The sequence below is a fragment of the Callithrix jacchus genome, chromosome 1 (assembly GCF_049354715.1).
Source record: "Callithrix jacchus isolate 240 chromosome 1, calJac240_pri, whole genome shotgun sequence".
In the NCBI taxonomy this organism is placed as follows: Eukaryota; Metazoa; Chordata; class Mammalia; order Primates; family Cebidae; genus Callithrix; species Callithrix jacchus.
The window spans coordinates 157,577,878-157,598,401 of record NC_133502.1 but is presented as its reverse complement, the minus strand read 5'-3'; the positions used below and the strand labels follow the sequence as shown (position 1 = coordinate 157,598,401).

At 44.1% G+C, this 20,524-nt stretch overlaps 1 protein-coding gene and 1 long non-coding RNA gene across 9 annotated transcripts in view; one reads left to right on the top strand and one right to left on the bottom strand.

The window, feature by feature from the left end:
- EPB41L4B (erythrocyte membrane protein band 4.1 like 4B) overlaps window positions 1-20,524 on the top strand; it is a 159,478-nt gene that overhangs the window by 96,627 nt on the left and 42,327 nt on the right. For all 8 annotated transcript variants that reach the window (XR_013535843.1, XM_078374101.1, XM_035254233.3 and 5 more), the window contains 2 exons: window positions 15,847-16,067; window positions 19,242-19,360. Coding sequence is in view for 7 of the 8 variants with exons in the window: in XM_078374101.1 (XP_078230227.1) it covers window positions 15,847-16,067; window positions 19,242-19,360 (340 nt within the window). In the remaining variant the exon portion in view is untranslated. The remainder of the gene's footprint in view (window positions 1-15,846; window positions 16,068-19,241; window positions 19,361-20,524) is intronic.
- Window positions 4,125-19,305, bottom strand: LOC108592879 (uncharacterized). Its single transcript, XR_001913195.4, has 2 exons — window positions 19,019-19,305; window positions 4,125-7,528 (listed from the first exon to the last, which is right to left on the bottom strand). It is a non-coding gene; the product is annotated as an uncharacterized LOC108592879 (long non-coding RNA).

Sequence of the window (20,524 nt, the reverse complement as noted above, 5' to 3'; positions counted from 1 at the left end):
TAATCATCGCCTACTGAATGGTGAATGGTTTAAACATCCACGTTCTACACTGAGACTTCAAAGGCAAGAGGTGTTGCCATGCTAATGCTCAACCAGCTTCATACCCTGGCTGAATAATGGACACTGTCTGTATTAAAAGCAATTAAACCATCAAACCCTTAAAATTCATCCCAGTGTTACGGCGTTGGAGGCTAACTAAAGGATGTTCATAATAGCAGCTTCTGAAAATCCTGCAAGAATTGGGGAACAGAGAGGATCACTTCAGGAGATATTTAAGCACTAATGAATACCAAAATAAATTAATCTTCATCTCTATCACCCTAGAAACACGTACCCAGTGTTCAGCTCCAACTCTGGCTCACACTGGTGTCTTATGCAATTAGAATGTCTAAAACCTACTCTTAACAGATTATGCATCTTATTCATGTAACCTGAACTACATTCCAGGATGAATAACGTTTTAATTTCATTCATTCAGTGAGTTGGATGTGTCTGGGGAGTGGAAAAATAACACTCCCAGCTCATGCCTGAGTCTACGTAGCTCTGTCAGAGTGCACAGAATAACAAAGAATCTGCTATGTGGACATTATTTTAAACTCACAGCTGAGCTCTCGTAACAAATGATTATTTTGTCTTACTGTCCCTTTAGGAGCACTTGTATAATTCCGTTCAAGAATGCAGTTAAAGAAGTAGTTAGGAGCAAGTCTGATAATGCTGTTGCCCACCTAAAAAAAAAAAAAATCTGTAGGAAACCCAGAAGTGACCAGGCACAGTGGCTCATGCCCATAATCTCAGCATTTTGGGAGGCCGAGGTAGGAGGATCATTTGAGACCAGGAGTTCAAGACAAGTCTGGCCAGCATAGTAAAACTCCATCTCTACTAAAAATACAAAAATTAATCAGGCATGGTGGCATGCACCTGTAATCCTAGCTACTTGGATATCTGAGACTGGAGAATCGCTTGAACTTGGGAGGCAAAGATTGCAGTGAGCCCAGATCGTGCCACTGTACTCCAGCCTGGGTGACAGAACAATACTTCATCAAAAAAAAAAAAAAAAAAAAAAAAAACAGAAGGGAAACTTGGCTTATTAGAAGTGACTGACAACAGTAATAAATCACTTCAAATATAGTTTTAAAAAACAACTATATTTGAAAGTTCGGCTTATTAGAAGTGACTTACAACTTCTAATAAGTCACTTCAAATATAGTAAAAAAAACAACTATATTTGTATTGTTTTTCTTAAGGCAGGAAAAAGATTGAATAAACTTAATCATGAGCCTCTGAGTAAAAACCAATTCATGAAATAGTAATTCTCTGGACTCAGACTCTGAAATTTATCTGAAATTGGTAACATCATAAGTCTCACCAAAAAATCATAGAGCCGCTTCCCCACAGCTTCTTGGCACCTGAGTGGCATGTGTGCCTACGCAAAACCTAGCAAGAATAGCATCACGACAAAACAGGCTTTCTGGCAGAAAAATGTCAGGACCTGCTTACAGCTGTTTATTGAAATCATTAGGTAGTGGTTTACTAAAGAAAATTCCAGACTCAAAGATGGAAGCACATTTCCTGTCCTACCTCACGTAAGAATGAGACCCAGGAACTACTGAACCCCAAAGGTTCTTGTCATTCCTTAGGATATATGTTACTCTACAGTTTTGCAGAGACTACATAATGTAGTTAGAAATGAGTAGGGAATTCATGACCAAAGTGAAACTTTTATGAATAGATATTTAATAAATTACCCAAGGAGAATTAAAATTTAATACACTAAAACAAGTTAATTGAATAAAGATCTGCTATGCTTCTACACTGTGCTCGTATGTCAAAAAAGATGCTATCTTTGGCTGCAGGTAGCTAATCATCATCAGAGTGAGAGCTCCCCATCTAGCGTGGATTCATACATCAACTGTGCTAAAACCAGAATTACTTGGAAAGTTGATTTTTTGGAACATTTCTTGAAACAAATACAAATTGGAAAAGATTTGCACCAATTACTCTATATAAAGGAATCTAAACCACACCCAAAAATAAAAATGTAATTTTGACCTTTTTTTTTTTTTTTTCTGAGATAGAGTCTCGCTCGTTGCCCAGGCTGGAGTGCAATGGTGCAGTCTCAGCTCACTGCAACCTTAGCCTCCCAGGTTTAAGCAGTTCTCCCATCTCATCCTCCCATGTAGCTGAGACTACAGGCGTGCATCACTATGCCCGGCTAATTTTGTATTTTTAGTAGAGATGGGGTTTTACCCTGTTGGCCAGGAACTCAAACTCCTGACCTCAGGTGATCCCTCTGCCTTCGCCTCCTTTAAAAGTGTTGGGATTACAGGCATGAGCCACTGTGCACAGCCAATTTTGACCTTTTCTGAAGAGAAAGATGAAGTAGACTCAACCTTCTCACTAGTCCTTTTTTAGAAATAAGACCACTAAGTTACTGTAAGAAATCATCCCTAATTAATAGATGCAACATAATGTATCACATTTCTCAGATGTCAATACAATTTTCTTCTCAAATCCATTATGAAAAAGTACAGTTTTTCAAATATATACTCTACTTGCTGCCAAATAGTATGCTTTCTCTGAATTCAATAAGAACTTGTAACAATACATCAGTCTGTTTAGTCTCTACCAAATTAAAATTGAAATAAGCGACAGCTATCTGGGAAACCAGATGAGTTTCTCTCATCTCTCAGTCGGACATGGCACAAATCAAATGATATCATTGAGCTGTAGTTCCTGGCATATGAATGCTTAATGTCCAAAAATGCAGTGTCTGCCACCTAGACCAGTGAAGTGAGTTACCTGAGGTCACACAGCCAAACAGCAGCGAAGCCAGAGCTGAGTGCCACCTCCTGTTCCTTTTTTGTCATTAGAGTGCTCCTTTCAGACACGTGGCAAAGCAGTGTTGCTTAGCAATTCAGAGAGCCCAGGTTACCTGGGTTCAAATCCCAGCTCTGCCATTTACTAGCTTTGTGATTTGACAGAAGTTCCTTGGTCTTTCTGCTCCTCTTTCCTTATGTAGAAAACAAGGATAATAATAATTTTCCTTTCTTCAAAGGTTGTTGGAAGAGTAAATAAGTTAACTGATGGTAAAATTCTGGGCACTCAAAAATGTTAGCTTTTGTTTTTTTTTTTCATCTTTGAATATTTAAAGAGCATGATTAATGCACTGGTGTTCAGTCAGGAGGTAGGATTCTGGCTGACACCATCTGCTGTAAAAACACACTACTTGACTGAATTCTGCTAAGAGAGTCCCAATTGGAGAGCCACAGGTCTGGGGGAATGGACTGGGGATGGACTAATGGCAGGGCTTCCTGACCTTTTCTTGTCCTTGGCATACATAGAAAGTGTTGTATTTGTATAACACGTGGGGCAAACAGACAAGGCTGCTTGAGGCTCCAGGGTCCCCAGGTCCTGCCCACTTACTCTAGGGACTGGGAGAATAAATAGTTCAGCCCACTTGCAACCCTTCTTAGGCTTAGCCCGAGAAGCTCTCTTACCAGTTGAGAAGCTCTCTGAGATCTTTGTCAACTTATCCCTGATGTGTTTGTTCTGATTATAAACTGTCCCCGTTAGGAGTGTGGAATTGTCCCCATTGTGGCTAAAGGTAAAACAGGAACCAGTTTGTCCCAACCAGCTCCTCCAGAAGGTGTATGGAGAACTTGTGTGTGACCTGCAGGTCTACCGTGTGGGCTACATATACACTGATTCCACCTCTAGGAATCCTAACTTGGAGTTAGGACACATGACATAAATAGGTGATGAGTAAGTCTGAGTTCAGGCAGCACTTGATATGTGTGCACTGAGCAATCTAGACGAGACCAGGGGACTTTGGCTAGGGGATGTTTATTGTGTTTCCCACTGCATCAACTGGCACAGTACCTATGGGGGACTTCTTGACCATCCAGACATGGACATTCTGTTAAAGGCAGGGAGTCTGTTGATTTCTTGGCCTGCCTGGCTGATGATTTGGTTGCTTAGAAGGTAGAAGAAACACTGCAGGTGTTACTGTTGTAAATTGTGGTCAGCAAGGAAGACTACATTGGAATCCTGTAACAAGATCCATGGAAGAAAAAACCCTGACATCCCAGAATAATTCATATGAAATGAGTGAAATCCAGGGCTTAATTCTCCACATATATTCTTTTTATTTTTTTGAGATGAAGTTTTGCTCTTGTTGCCCAGGCTGGCCTACAATGGCATGATGCCGGCTCACCGCAACCTCCACTTCCCAGCTTCAGGCAATTCTTCTGCCTCAGCCTCCCAAGTAGCTGGGGTTGCCGGAACTTTGGATTACCAAAATTACCACACCTGGCTAATTTTGTATTTTTAGTAGAGACGAGGTTTCTCCATGTTAGCCAGGCTGGTCTTGAACTCCTGACCTCATGTGATCCACCCCCGCTTGGCCTCCCAAAGTGCTGGAATTACAGGTGTGAGCCACCACGCCCAGCCAGTTCTCCATATATTCTTTATCTTGTTGTTGGTATTCTTTTTTTAAATTAATTTTTGTGGGTACATAGTAGGTACATATTGGGTATATGAGATGTTTTGAAACAGGCACGCAATGGGAAATAATCACATCATATATATTTTTTTCTTTAGAAAACCAAATTTCAAAATGTCAAAGAAAATAAACAGGAATATTTTTTACATGGGCTGTGAATTTAGAAAGCATAGATAATCCAAAAGAGAAAGGCTTTATGAGCCTCTCACATTAACCCACAATTTGTAATAGTATTTTAAAGAGTAAGAAGATGGAACATATGATCCAAAACAAAGGGACACAGAACATATTTTGAGGACTCCAAAGTTTTGTAGACGCCCACTTCGGTTGGAGCAAAAACATGAGCAATTGGTAACAGCCATTTTTGAGGATAGTATGTGAGACTAACCAGCAGAATCAGAGCTACTTGACTTTCATTTTGCTTTTTTTCTTTTTCAACAAGGAAGCTAGTCACTATACTAACTGCAGAGAGTAAAAAGAACAAACAGAAGAAAACTAAAGTCCAAGATCAGAGAAACAGTAGTCAGAAAATATTTTACTGCTTTTTGATTAGCTCAAGTCTCTAGGCTCAGGAAAATGGTCTCCCAAAACACGGAGAAAATCTGCACTTGTCATTGCTGGGTCAGCATCAGTACCCTTTGAAAAGGTATGGAGTCTTGGGAAAATGCCAGACAAGTAGATGGACAGTTTCTTGGAAAATGAATTCCAAAAACTAGGCTGATAAGCTGCATTGCAATACTGAAGAAAATTTGAGAACAGAGTTTTTTGTAAGCACTTCGTAAAGGAAGCAGTGTTCACTTAGGAACAGCGCAGATTTTGCTGAGAATAAGGCAGGCTAATCTTTCAGGATTTCTAGTAAGCTAAGAGTAGGACTGTCTAACCTGATAAGTAGAATTTGTCAGGAACTGACATTTAATGGTGAAACACTAGAAATATATAAACTTCAGAAATAAGACAAGGATAACTGCTAATATTTAATATCATTCTGGAGATCTTATCAATGCAATAAGCCAAGAAAACAAAATTAGGAATAACTATTGAAAAGGAAGAAACAAAATTCATGTGATTCTCTTCTTAAAATCCAAGTGAATTCCAACTGGTAAGAGAGTTGTACAAAGTGGTCAGAGGCAGAAATATCCTAAAGTCAGCAGCTTTGTATACCTGGTCATTCAAAAATTAGGAGAGATGTAATAATTCATAAGATCTCATTTTCTATTGTGGCAAAACTGAAAAATACCTAGGAATAAAGTTATGTTCTAAACCTTAATGAAAAAGTTAAAAAATTCTAACTGAAGGACATTTTAACAGAGCTAAGTGGAGAGAAATATGTTCCTTATGAATATATTCTTTCAAATGAATCCACAATATGTAATGCTTTAAATCAGAATTCCAGTGGAATTGTCTGGAAGTAACTTGAATTCTGGAATTCAAGAATTCAAGTTACTATCACAAAAGGAAGCCAGAGGACTAGGCACATGATAACAGCTAAAAAAAAAAAAAAAAAAAAAAAAACAGAAGAAAAATAATGATGTGAGAAAGGGAATAAGATTCATAATGTCACATATACAAGCATATATTAAAACAAAAGTAATTAAGACGGTCTGATACAGGGTTAGATAAGTAGATCAATAAACGTATGAAAAGGCCAGGCACAGAGGCTCATGTCTATAATACCAACCAGTGCTTTAGGATGAGAAGTGGAAGGATTGCTTAAGGCCGGGATCTGAGACCAGCCTGGGCAGCATGATGAGACCCTGTCTCTACAAAAACATGAAAAATTAGCCAGATGTGGTAGAGCACACCTGTAGTTGTGCCTTTCTGCATTTCTAGGCATTTCTTACAGAGGGAATTTAATTCAGGGAATTGGTTATACAAGGGCTGAAAAAAACGAAGAAACTTAATTGGACAGTGAGGCAACCCAGCAATTAGCAACCACCAGAACCTGCTTATCACTGCTAGAGCTAGAGAGCCAAAGGGAAGTGGCAGTGTTCTAGCACTCAGGAGCGAAGGCAGCGGGAAGCCAGGCTAGCGGGAGCTGGAGCCACAGAGAACTCGTGGCTGCTGCTGGAAACGTCACCAGAGGCATGAAGAATTGAGGGAGAAATGCCCTGACGTCTCCTGTTTTCACCCTCCAGTCCATCTCAGTGCTGCCCATTGGCCAAACCTACGTAGAAGCCAGAGGACAGGGAGCCTGAGCAGTCAGTTTCCTGTAAACAAAGTAAGTCTCAGGGGAGCAGAGAAAGGGTCTGAAAGCACTCAGGAAAGTGGCGGACACATATGAAGAGAGCATCGAAAGTTCACAGGGCAAGGTTGAATGATTCTTTGGTTGATCTTGGAACAGTTGGCTCTCCATTTCAGAAAAAGTTAGGACTTCACAACATACACATAAATTCCTGGTGAGTTCACAATCCAAATGTGAAAAATAAAAGCTGGAAGTTCATTCTCATGCCAACATGGAGTTCAGGCAAGTCCCCTCACCAGTTAGCGTGCATTGCCAGCTCCAGGCCTTAGCAGGCAGTGTCCTCTGCCCAGACTGCCCAATGCAGTCCCTCCCCCAGCCACTGCCATCATCCTCAGGAGCCAGGACCTTCTTCAGGCATCACTACCCCAGGAAGTCTTCCTTGTTGGTTCCAGCTGGGTTGGCACCTCAACCCATGTATCAAGGCAGCAGTGAGCTCCTAGAAGGCTGAGATGGTTTGGCTGTGTCCCTACCCAAATCTCATTTCTAATTGTAGCTTCCACAGTTAGCAAATGTTGTGGGAGGAACCTGGTGGGAGATAATTGAATTATGAGGGCAGTTCCCCCCATACTGTTACCGTGGTAGTGAATAAGTCTCATGAGATCTGATGATTTTTAAGGGTTTCCCCTTTCCCTTGGGTCTCATTCTCTCTTGTCCACCACCATGTGAGATGTATCTTTCACCTCCTGCCATGATTGTGAGGCCTCTCCTGCCACGTGGAACTGAGAGCTCTTTCTTTTGAAATTGTCCAGTCTTGGGTATGTCTTTATCAGCAGCGTGAAGACAGCCTAATACAAGAGCAAAGATAACATCTCATTTGTCTTTACCCTTGTGTGTGGCACAGTGCCAGGCACAAGAGTTGGCCCTCAAATACACACCAAATGCACTGATACTTCATTTTGTTCTCTGTCTAAGCAGTATTAGTTGAGCACCCGCTACGTGCTTGATACTTTCCTTAGCACAGTGGAGGACATGAAAACTTGTTATGTGCCAGTCTCTGTTCCTACAGAGTTAACTGTATGGTTGAGAGGGCAAGACGTATGCACAAGGATGTCTTAGCCAGGGGGGTTCTGAGGAGGACTTGGATTTTCCTGATGAGTGCACTTGCTGCCTTAAATAGAAGCCAAGACAGATGGGAAGAGGCAGCAGATGGGCAGCACTTGAGGCAGCAAGCAGAGAGGCAGGAGTCCTGGACTGTGTCCCAAGATCAGGCAGGTACCTGCTGTGTGACCTGGTCATCTCCCTCCCCATAGCAAGCCCCCATCCCCCTATATGCAAATTGAGGAGGCTGGACTACTACAGCCCTGGGCACACGTTGGATTCAGAGAGAGATTACGATGCAATTTAGTCTGGGGAAGGGCCTGGGCACTGACACTTTTCAAAAGCTGTCCTTGTGATTTTTTTGATCAGCTTTATTAAGATATACATCATATACCATACAATTCACCCATCTAAATTGGACAACTTAATGTTTAGCATTTTCACCCAGTTGTGCAACCATCACTGCGATATAATTTTAGAACATTTTCATCACTCCTAGAAGACACTCCACCCCCATTAGCAGTCACTCCCCTTCCCCTGCCCGCCATCCTCCCTAGTCCTAGGTAACCATAATCCGCTTTCTATCTCTATGGATTTGCCTACTCTAGATGTTTTATATAAATGGAATCATATACTTGTCCGTTTTGGTTCTGGCTTCCTTCATGTACTATATAATGTATTCAAAGTTTATCCATGTCATGCCTGCTCAATATTTCATTCTCGTTTGTGGCTGAATAATATTTCTTTTTTTTTTTTTGAGACAGAGTCTCGCTCTTGTCATCCAGGCTGGAGTGCACTGGTACAATCTCGGTTCACTGCAACCCCCACCTCCCAGGTTCAAGCAATTCTCCTGCCTGAGCCTCCCAAGTAGCCCCAGCTACTACAGGCGCTTGCCACCATGCCTGGCTAATTTTTGTATTTTTAGTAGAGATGGGGTTTCACTGTTAGCCAGGATGGTCTTGTTCTCCTGACTTCGTGATCCACCCGCCTTGGCCTCCCAAGGTGCTAGGATTACAGGTGTGAACCACTGTGCCTAGCCTGCATGATATCCTTTTGTATGGGTAAACCATGTTCTGTCTATCCATTCATCAGTTGATGGATATTTGGGGTGTTTCTACCTTTGGGCTCTTATGAATAATTCTGCTGTGAACATTTGCATGTAAGTCTTTGCATGGACCTGTTTTCATTTCTCTTGGGCAGATACTAGGAGTAGGCTCACTCAGTCAGATGGTAACTCTTACATTCAACATTTTGAAGAACTGCCAAACTGTTTTTCAAACTGGCTGCACTATTTTGCATTCTTTCCAGCAGTGAATAGGAGTTTCCCCTAGTTATTATTTATTTTATTTTATTTTATTTTATTTTAGAGACAAAGTCTCTCTCTGTCACCCAGGCTGGAGTGCAGTGGTGCAATCTTGGCTCACTGCAACCTCCACCTCCTGGGTTCAAGTGATTCTCATGCTTCAGCCTCCAGAGTACCTGGGATTACAGGTGCCCACCACCACGCCCAGCTAATTTTTGTATTTTTAGTAGAAATGGGGTTTCACCATGTTGGCTAAAATGGTCTTGATCTCTTGACCTCACGATCTGCCCACCTCAGCCTCCCAAAGTGCTGGGATTACAGCCGTGACCCCCTGCACCTGGCTGCCGGGTTAATTTTTTGTTGTTGTAGCGATGAGGCCACCCTATGTTGCCCGGTCTCAAACTCCTGGCCCCAAGCTATCCTCCTGCCTTGGCCTCCAAAAGTGCTGGAAATACAAGTGTGAGCTGCTGCACCCGGCCCAGCATGCAATTTTGACTGAGCACCACGTGTTTAGTAGCTTGCCAGTCCAGGGTCAGGGAGAGGAGATTGGTGGGGGGTGCATATGGGATTTGTCAGGGCTCAAAGAGCCCCTGTAACCTCACTTGTCCTGCAGGCAATAAAGTCACTTATGAGTAGGCCCCAGTAGGAACACTAGCTGTTCTGGAGTTGGAGGCCAAATGGGAACTGGATCTTCCCTTGAGAAAAGGGAAGAGAAGAAATTAGGTCGGGGCAGTTCTCACTTTGCATGTACTAACAGGGCACATTAGTCCCTTTCACTAAGCCCCAGTGTCTAAGGGGGCACCAGCAGCTTCCTTGCAGGAAAACTGAAAATTAACCATTAAAGTACCTAGCACAGTGCTAGACACACAGCAGCCCCTTCTTCCACACTAGATTTCTTTTCAACTGCCAGCTCATGAAAGCAGAGACTGAAGCCTACATCTGTCCTCTGTCACCCACCCTAAAAACCAGGATGTGGGACCTCCTTTCCAGAATGCCAGGAACCTCAGTCCCTGATGATGGTGAGTGTGCAGCTGGCTTTGTCTCCTGGGACTTAGCCATGGTCCCCAAGTACTGCTGGACCTTCTAGGGTGGGCTTGACCTTCTCTGAGTTCCCTGTTAGGAGGGAAGATGCACAATCTAGTGAATGTCATTGACATTATAGTCTAGTGAGTGCCATCTTCAGGAGTTCCTCAGGACACAATCCATGAGGCCATGAGCAACCCCACAAAACTGCTCCATTTTTTTTTTTTTTTTTTTTTGAGACAGAGTCTCACTCTGTCACTGAGACTGGAGTGCAGTGGTGCAATCTTGGCTCACTGCCACCTCCGCCTCCTGGGTTCAAGTGATTCTCCTGCCTCAGCCTCCTGAGTAGCTGGGACTGCAGATGCAGGCCTCCACGCCTGGCTAATTTTTTGTATTTTTAGTAGAGATGGGGTTTCACTGTGTTAGCCAGGATGGTCTCGATCTCTTGACCTTGTGATCTACCCGCCTTGGCCTCCCAAAGTGCTGGGATTACAGGCATAAGCCTCCCCACTGGCTCCATGTTAGAATCTTTAGGATGATTCCCCAGGCGTATGAGTTGAGAAAGCGCACAGGTCATTCTACTGCCTGCTTGGGAACGTTTGCTCTTTGAGAGACCTTTAACCTGAGCAGATTCCTGATTCCAGGTTCAGGCAGCTTCTCTGACCCTCATCTATTTCTCTTTTCATTTGTTTCTTTCTCTTCCTCTCTCCAAAGTAGCTGTGATGAAGGTCACACAGGCATATTTTATTTGACATGTTATGAAATGCACTTTCTCACTCCTCACATACATATCTTTTTACTGTTTAACTCTTTACTCTGGGTTTCCTTGAAATAAAGTTTTAAATGCCACTCACTTTTAACTTGGAAAGACAAATGCATGATACCACTGTGCTCTTCCAAGTCTGTGGCAGACATCAATAATCAATCACAGCACTCTTCCCCCCTGAGTTGGGCACAACCGCAGACTCCTTCTGAATCTTGCACTCGAAGCAGACAGTGAGAATCAATTGGAGTTGGCATGACAGATGATATCTATTTGCCATCCCTTAGGAACTCTTACTCAAAGCTTTCCAACTCCACCTCCGGCCCTGAATGTACGCCAGATCTCTGCTACAAGACATCTTTCCCTTTGGGTATTCATTCTCACACTATTACCCATGTGATGTTTAATCATAATTTTTTCTGCTCAAATCAGCCCTCATTCTCCACCTCCTTCTTTCTGTTAATGATATGCCATTCACCTGGTCCTCCAGGCTAAAAAGAATTTGGAATTTTTCTGACCCCTCCATGTCTCCATGTTCTCCCTTTCTCTAATCCAGCTACTGTCCCTATCCTGTTCCTGTTTTCCTTTTGAAGTTTCTCTGATTTGTCCCTCTCACCTACACAATGATGGTTTCAGATCTTAATAGGCTGGTAGCAGTGAGGAAGAAGGGCAAGGTGGAAGATGAGCCTTCCATTCAGAAGCTCTCCCCAGTCCTTCCAAGCAGGGGGAATTTTCTATGTTCTGAGCTCCCAGTCTCTGCAGCTCCTTAGGACAGATGTTATTTCCAACATATTTGCAAGACAGGAATAATAATATTAACAGGCTTTGGGGTCTACAGAGCTGTTGTCAAATCTCAGCTGCACAACTTCATCAATCCATCCTTCCTTTCGTTCTTCCTTCCTCCCCCTTCCTTTCCCTCCCTTCTTCCTTCCAGCAAATATTTCTGGAACACCTACTGTGTAACAAGCAAAGGTCTCCATGTTTATAAAAGGGAATCTTCTCTACAAAATAGCTAGCACAGTACCTTGAACATACAGCAAGTACTGGATAAATAGTTGGGGGAAAAGATGTTTCTCAGATCCAGAAATTTGTCCAGAAGTCACTTAACTCAACTCATGTTACAGTTGAGGGATTGGAAGTCCAGAGTGACTGCCCAAGCTTCTCCTGCCAAGGAGGGGCAGAACTAAGACTCAAGCCCAGGTTTTTCCACTCCAACTCAGGGCACTTTTTGCTGTTCCATGGGACATGAAGAGGGTGCATACCCTGGTTATGTTTTGGGTTGAAGAGGCGAGGAGGGATTATGATTCCCAGAAGGCAAACTCGTGCCTTCTTCCACATTCTTACACACACGCACATGCATGCATGTGCACGCGCGCATGTGCACGCGCGCGCACGCACACACACACACACACACACACTTGAGCAAAGTCTCCAGGAGGCAGCCAAGTTGCATCAGAGATGCAGCTCATGGGGCAATGTAGGGGACAAATAGTGCCATTTCTCCTGAACTGTCTCCTGCATCTGCAACAGAGTCCTCAATGACACCTTCTCCCATGTCCCCAAGTGACAGGCCTGCAAGCCCTGCTTACACAGCTTCAAAAATAGCTGAGACAGTTCACTTCACTCCATCCACCAGGTTAGTCTAGATCTCACTCTGCAGCAGTCTCTTAACAGAGAGATACTAGAGTCTCTCCCCTCCAATCTCCTCCACACAGCACTCAAAACAAACTCTCCAAAATGTAACTTTCTTGCTTAAGCCCTTTCCCTGATAGCCCAGCACCTGATACCTCATAACTAAGCCCTTCATGACCAGCCCCAGCCTGTCTTAGTCTCCCTTCCTGCGACTTCCATCCTCACTTCTCTCTTCCAGGCATCCTGCTCTTTCAAGCACCACTCCTTTGCTCATACTATTCCTTAGGCCTGGAACAGCTGTTTCTACCTTTTCCACCTAAAAGAAAGTCTACACACACACAAACAATGACAAACAGCACACCTCCTCTGATCCCAAGCATGTGGGTTATAAATAGGAAAAACCCAACTACATCAAGCAATAAATAAATAATGGAATTTACTGGACCTTCTAATTGAAAAGGTCAGTGGTAATGCCAGCTTCAGGTGTGGCTGGAACCGAGAGCTAAAATGATACCGTTAGGTTTCTTCTCTCTCTGACTACCTCTGACCTCTGTTTGTCTTGTCTTTCTTTGTGCGTTGGCTTCAGTCTCACAGATACTACTTCTCTGTGTCAAAAAAAGATGTTCACAAAGAGCCCCAACTTACATCACCCTTAGCCAGAGCCAGCTTATCCATTACACGTAGTAGGCACATAATACTTAGGCTCACAATACTTTCAGGGACACAGAAAAATGTTTTCAATATTTAAAAAAAAAAATGGATGTTCAGTTGAAGAAAATGTTTTAATATATGGTATTAACATACTTTTATACAGTCATGAAATTTAATTTTTGGTTCATTTTTATAGAAAACAGACAGTCTGGGCGTGGTGGCTCACACCTATAATCCCAGCACTTTGGGAGGCCGAGGCAGGTGGATCACAAGGTCAAGAGATTGAGACCATCCTGGTCAACATGGTGAAACCCCATCTCTACTAAAAATACAAAAGTTAGCTGGGCATGGTGGTGCACGCCTGTAATCCCAGCTACCCGGGAGGCTGAGGTGGGAGAATTGCTTGAACCCAGGAGGCGGAGGTTGCAGTGAGCTGAGATCACGCCATTGCACTCCAGCCTGGGTAACGAGAGCAAAACTCTGTCACAAAAAAGAAAAGAAAAGAAAAGAGACAAAGGCAAAAGTGCTTGTTGCAGCACACAAAAGATACAATAAGGCCCTGGCTGCCTGTCACAAAGAAAGAGAGAGCCTTTCTTTCGGTTTTCATGTGTTAAATCTTAGGAAAAACTCTGATTATCCCTAATTGGATCACATTCCAGAATACGCTCACTAGAAGGATGCAGGACTCTGATTGGCCAGGCTCAAGTCTCACGCCCACCCCGAGGAGGAAATATGTCAATCCCAAAGCAACACAAGGAATGTGGTTTCCTATGATAAGATTCTGTTTCAAGAACTGTCCAGCAAAACTTAACTATCTTCCCCCAAATGCTCCTTCCCTTACAAACACCTTCTCTCAGGAGAACCGATTGCTTCCACTTTTGCATTTTCTTAGCAGTTTGTTCTAGTATGATTGTAAGTGACTGAATCACAGAGCTTCCTACTCTGCAGTGTGAGTTCCTTGAAAGCAGAGTTAAAGAGTGGGCTGTAGAGACCTGAACCATGAGAATGAGCAGGAAAAGGGGTTAGCTCTGCAGGAGAATAGGAGGAGGGGATCTTTACCTGGGTCTTAAAGGCTGGAAGTCTTCCTGGAAGAAGGGGTATTTTCACTGGGTTGACAGATGAGGTAGGACTCCGGGAGGCAGCAAGAAGTGAGAAGCATCAGGATGGCAAGTAGTTAGGGTGTGAAGTAAAAGGATGTAGCAGGAGATAAAGCTGAAAAGAGACCAGGACAAGACTGGAGGAGGGGCGGTCAGTGCCACATAAAGGAGTGTGGCTTTTATCCTGCAAGCCAGGGCTCTTCACCTGGGCCCATGGAGAGGCTCTGGAGGGCCTGAAATTGTGTGTAGGCTGTTGCATGTTGGTACAGGAAAGGTTCGTGGTACTCATCAGATTTCCAAAGGGGTTCCTGTCTTAAAATGATTAAGAATTATTAATATTAGGCTGGGAGTGGTGCCTTGCGCCTGTAATCACAGCACTTTGGGAGGCCGAGACAGGCAGATCACTTGAGGTCAGGAGTTTGAAACCAGCCTGGCCAACATGGTGAAACTCCATCCCTACAAAATTTAGCCAGGCGTGGTAGTGAGCACCTGTAATCCCAGCTACTCAGGAGACTGAGGTATGAGAATTGCTTGAACCCAGAAGGTGGAGGTTGCAGTGAGCCAAGATAGCACCACTGCATTCCAGCCTGGGCAGAGTGAGACCTGCCTCAAAAAAAAAAAAGAATTATTAGTAATAGAGATATATTCAAACTCCTTGAGGAAGGAGAGCATGGTCTGGTGTATAATTAGAATAGCACTCTGGCAGTTACTCTGTGGAGGATGGACTAAAGGAATAGGCAGAGATGGGGAGAGCTGGCAGGAATCTGTTAGAAGGGTCTGGGTGGAAGATGACATGGGCTTCAAATGGGGCTTCAAATGGGGCAATCCTAGCTTTAAAAAAAAAAAAAGGAGGTGATCCATTGGAATTAAAAGATGTTGTAAGCTGGGCACAGTGGCTCACACTTGTAATCCCAGCATTTTGGGAAGCCCAGGAGAATGGACCACTGGAACCCAGGAATTTGAGACCAGCCTGAGCAACATAGCGAGACTCCATATTTACAAAAAATTTTTACAAATTAGCCAGGCATGGTGTTGTGTGCCTGTGGTCTCAGCTGCCTAGGATGCTGAGGTGGGAGGATCACTTGATCCTGGGAGCTTGAGGCCACAGTGAGCAATGTCTGTGCCACTGTACTCCAGCCTGGACAACACGGCAAGACCCTGTCTCAAGAAAAAGATGTTGTAGCAGTGATGTTAACTGGAGCTTACTGCAAGTTGGGGATGATAGAGAGGAAGAGAAAGTGACCCCAAGACTTCTGGTTTGCACTATGATCTGTCATAGGATTATTTACAAATTATTTTATTATTGTTTGTACCTGTTCCTCTCATTTAGAGAATGCCTTTTTAAAAAAAGAAATAAATGTTATTTCATTTAATTTCAAAGACTTTTTTAAAGTACAAAGTTTAAAGTCTCTGATATATACAAACTTCTACTTTCTTAAAGTATGATATTACCATTGTACGTATTTTATAACTATGGATCTATGTTTTGAATTTATGTCTTTCAGTGCTTAATATGAAGAGAATGTCTTTGAAGGTACACATGGGCTTTGCAAGGCATTTTGCTTTTCTAAATCCTGACTCTGTCGCCCTCCACAGCTACCCACTCCCTTCTCCAGTGCTCAGCAGCTCGGACCGGTTGCCTTTTGGCATTGAGGAGAACGGGGGCACGCCGTTCCTCACTGCAGCTTCAGGAAGGCACCACCACCAGCACCAGCACCAGCACCAGCACCATCACTCAAACTACAGCCTCTCACTGACCCTGGAGAACAAAGAGGGGCCTCTCAGGTCCCCAAACTCCAGCAGCAAGTCCCTTACAAGTGAGTAGGGATGGAGGGGGCAAGGCAGGAGAGGGGGGAGCAATGCTGCAGGGCATGAGCCTTCCCTGGATTCTTAAGACAGACCCTTGCTGTGCAGCACACAATGGTGGTCATGTTCTGCAGGGCTACCAGGTGTGGGCCAGAGTAGACAAGAGCCTTATGCACTTGAGTAGAAGTACTTTAGGGATTATGGCTTACCAATAAACTCCAGTTTCATTACAGGGTCACAGTACTCCACCTCCCTTTTTTTTTTTTTTTTTTTGTTAAGACTCCAAATGGAGTCTAGCTCTGTCACCCAGACTAGAGTGCAATGACCTGATCTCAGCTTGCTGCAACCTCCACGTCCACCTCCCAAGCGATTCTCTTGCCTCAGCCTCCTGAGTAGTTGAGATTATAGGCAGGTGCCACCCTGCCTGGCTAATTTTTGTATTTTTAGTAGAGACAGGTTTCACTATGTTGGCCAGGCTGGTCTCAAACTCCTGACCTCAGGTGACCCACCTGCCTCGGCCTCCCAAAGTGCTGGGATTATAGGCGGGAGCCACCACGCCCAGCCTCTACTTTCTTAACAGTTCTCTGCTTGTGCAGTAACCAGTAGGGGCTTGAGCAATGGAAGAGAGAAAGAGGTGAGGGAAGTAATGGTTGGGCTTTCTACTTTCTTCATTACAGAAAAAGACATTCTATCCCATTTCTGACATTCCATTTCTGAGAGCAAGGTGGTGTCAGGTAGATGCAATCTAGTCCACTGTTATGGGTCCCAGGAAGAGAAGTTACAAAAATAGAGAGTGAGCCCTTAGAAATTTTATTATTTTATTTTATGACAGGGTCTCACCATGCTGCCCAGGATGATCTTGAACTCTTGGGCTCAAGAAATCCTCCTGCTTCAGCCTCCCAAAGTTCTGGGATTATAGGCATGAGCCACCATACACAGCCCAGAAATATTGTTAGCAATATAATAGAGTGATGTTATATCTGTTAAATCTAATTTAAAAAGTGGGCTTTGATTCTGCATGTCCATTATTTTATTTTTCTAGAAACTCGCTTTGGTTAAACATTACCAAAGAATTCATCTCTGGTAGACTAGCAGGAAAGAACCTGCTGTTTATCGAATGTTGTTTGAAAAGTACTGAAGTCCAGGCACGGTGGCTCGCCCCTGTAATCCCAGCACTTTGGGAGGCCGAGGTGGGCATATCACTTGAGGTCAGGAGTTCAAGACCAGCCTAGCCAACAGGGTGAAACCCCGTCTCTACTAAAAATACAAAACTTAGCTAGGTGTGGTGGCAAGCGCCTGTAATCCCAGCTACTCGGGAGGCTGAGACAGGAGAATTGCTTGAACCTGGGAGATGGATGTTGTAGTGAGCCAAGATGGTGCCACTGCACTCCAGCGTGGGTGACAGAGTGAGACTCTGTCTCAAAAACCAAGGCCAGGCACGGTGGCTCACGCCTGTAATCCCAGCACTTTGGGAGGCCGAGGCAGGTGGATCACGAGGTCAAGAGATCGAGACCATCCTGGTCAACATGGTGAAACCCCGTCTCTACTAAAAATACAAAAAATTAGCTGGGCATGGTGGCGCATGCCTGTAATCCCAGCTACTCAGGAGGGGGTAACAACAGCGAAACTCCATCAAAAAAAAAAAAAAAAAAAAGAAAGAAAGAAAGAAAGAAAGAAAGAAAGAAAGAAAGAAAGAAAGAAAGAAAAGAAAAGTACTGAAGTGGAGGCTTCGATTCTTTTTGATTCTAACTCTCACCTTTGAACTGGGTCCCCTCTTTGATCTACGATTTTCTCATCCATGAAATGGGTAGAGGGTATTGAGATGATAACCAAGGAATCTTCCAGCTCTGATACTGCATAAGTTTGTGAGCTGATGAGACAAGATGGGTCATTCAATCTTCACCTCGGGGCCACAGGGAACAACTCTGTGTTGGCTGAGCTGGAAATGGGAACTTGACACCTACTTGGTATCAAAGAATCAGAACTCTATCCCCTCATCACTGTCCATGCTGCCTATGCCCTAGTCCCTGCCTCATCTTTGTATATCTAGATAACCATAACAGCCTCCTAAGGGGCACCCCCTCCAGCACAATCTCCAAATAGTAGCTGCCAAAGTCATAGCTCTCACCCCATAGCTCTGACCACATGCCGTGAGACCTTTCATTGGCTCTTCACTGTCTGGGATAAAGTCCTCGCTTCTGAGCAGGGCTATACGCAGACCTGTGTATCCTGACCCCTGCTAAGGTTTCCATTCTTCCCTCCACTTCTAACCACACTCTAGCTACACGGAGCTACTCTCTTCTCACCAAATACTCTGCTGGGTCTCAACTCTGTCCTTTGCACATGCTGCTGCCTGGAATGCTTTTCCCCACCTTGGTGAACTCCTACACAGCCCTTAGGAGCACGTTCAAATGTTTGGTTGTCAGTGAAATGTTCTCCTCTAACATCTGTCCGCAATTTCTGGCTTTGGAGCGCCTTCGTCTTGCTCATATAGCAATTAAATGAACCTTTTCTCAGTCTTCGGAATATCTCCACTGTTTCTGTCATCCCCATTAGACTAGAATTGTGTCTCATTCACCTCTTTATTTCAGCTCCCAGATCCCAATTGCTAATGATACTTGGCACGAGTTTTAATATGTAATGAATATTTAATATGTAATGAATATGTAATGTATTAATGAGTAAATTCAAGCTAGAAGGAGAAGTAGTGGCAAACAAATCCAAAGTAGCACAAAAATCAAAATCAACGGATTTGATTTTAGGAATATAACATGGCTTTTAAGGGTACATTATATGCCTGTTAGCCTAAACACTAATCTTTCCAATTTGCATAGTGCTTTTCCATTTTTAAAGCATTTATACATAAATGACTTCATTTTATACTCACAGCAACCCTGCAAGGTAAGTAGTTTTATTTTCTTTTTTAAATAGCTCAGAGGGTCAGAGAGGCAAAACGACTTACCCACGGGTGTCCAGCTCATGTGCGGCAGTTAGGCCTTGAAACTTTGACCTCAGATATTCTCACACCCCATCAGGTGATGCATACTCAAGGCATGAGAGCTGCTGGAGGAGGAGAAAGCCGGCAGAAAGCGTGCTGGGAATCGGGCGCTGCCAAGTCGTCCTTTTCCTCCTTATCTATCTGTCCTTTCAACTTTCCTTATTTATTTCTCCTGGCTGCTTTGTAGAACTGAGTCCAGGAACACCTGCCTTGTTCAGTGAAGCCGCTGCTCATCTAAAGAAACTGGAACTGGAAACTGTGAAGGCTGCTGGACCCTGGCCTCCTCTGCACATCAACATAAACAAGGTGCCAACATAAACAAGGGCTGGGGCTCTGCAGTGACCATGTGCAGTGACCATGGACTTGGTGCTGACATCAGACCTCTGATGACTCCCCTAGCCTGCCGGCTAAACCAAGTGCCTTTGCCTTGAGGGGATCGCTACTCTCTTTCCTGACATTTCTGTTCAGGCTGTCCTTTAGGAGCAAATATTTACTTACCTTCCTTTCAGGTGAATTATAGCATTTGGCGCCGTTCTTGGTGTCTTGCCCGACAGGCTAGATCTGTTTGTTAGTTGTCTCTCCCACCTGCTAGATCAAAAGCTCCAGAGGAAGCCTCCACATTTACCACTTTCCATTTCTAGTCCTCTGTTTCCCTCTGACAATGCCCGGCACATAGTAGATATTCAGTAACCATTTCCAGATAGAAAGAAGGGAGGGATTGAGGTAAGGAGGGAGGAGGAGACAGGGCAGAAGCCAAGCCCCCTTTTGGCTAAACCCCTCCTCCTCCTCCTCCTCCTCCTCCTCCTCCTCCTCCTCCTCCTCCTCCTCCTCCTCCCTCCTCCCTCCTCCTCCTTCCTCCTCCTCCCTTCTCCTCCTTCCTCTTCCTCCTCCTCCTTCCTCCTCCTTCCTCCTCCTCCACCTCCTCCTCCTTCTCCTCTTTCTCCTCCCGCTCCTCCTCCTCCTCCTCCTCCTCCTCCTCCTCCTCCTCCTCCTCCTGATGGAGTTTAGCTCTGTCACCCAGGCTGGAGTGCAGTGGCACAATCTCAGCTCACTACAACCTCCACCTCCTGGATCCAAGTGATTCTCCTGCCTCAGCCTCCTGAGTAGCTGGAATTACAGGCACCTGCCACCATGCCCAGCTAATTTTTGTATTTTTAGTAGGGACAGGGTTTCACTGTGTTGGTCAGGCTGGTCTCTTAACTCCTGACCTCATGATCCACCCGCCTCAGCCTCCTAAAGTGCTGTTTTGCAAGCATGAGCTACCACACCTGGCCAAGGCTAAACCTATTCTTACATCTAAATGGGCAGCCTTGTAAAAGCCAAATTTTATCTTAGAAGGATACATACCGCTGCTAGATTCCATCTGTCATTTAGTTCAACCTTCTCAATATCTCAGATCAGAGGAAGGGAAATACTTTCTCAAGGTTGCACAGCCCTTGACAACTCTCAATATCTCAGACAAGAAGAAAA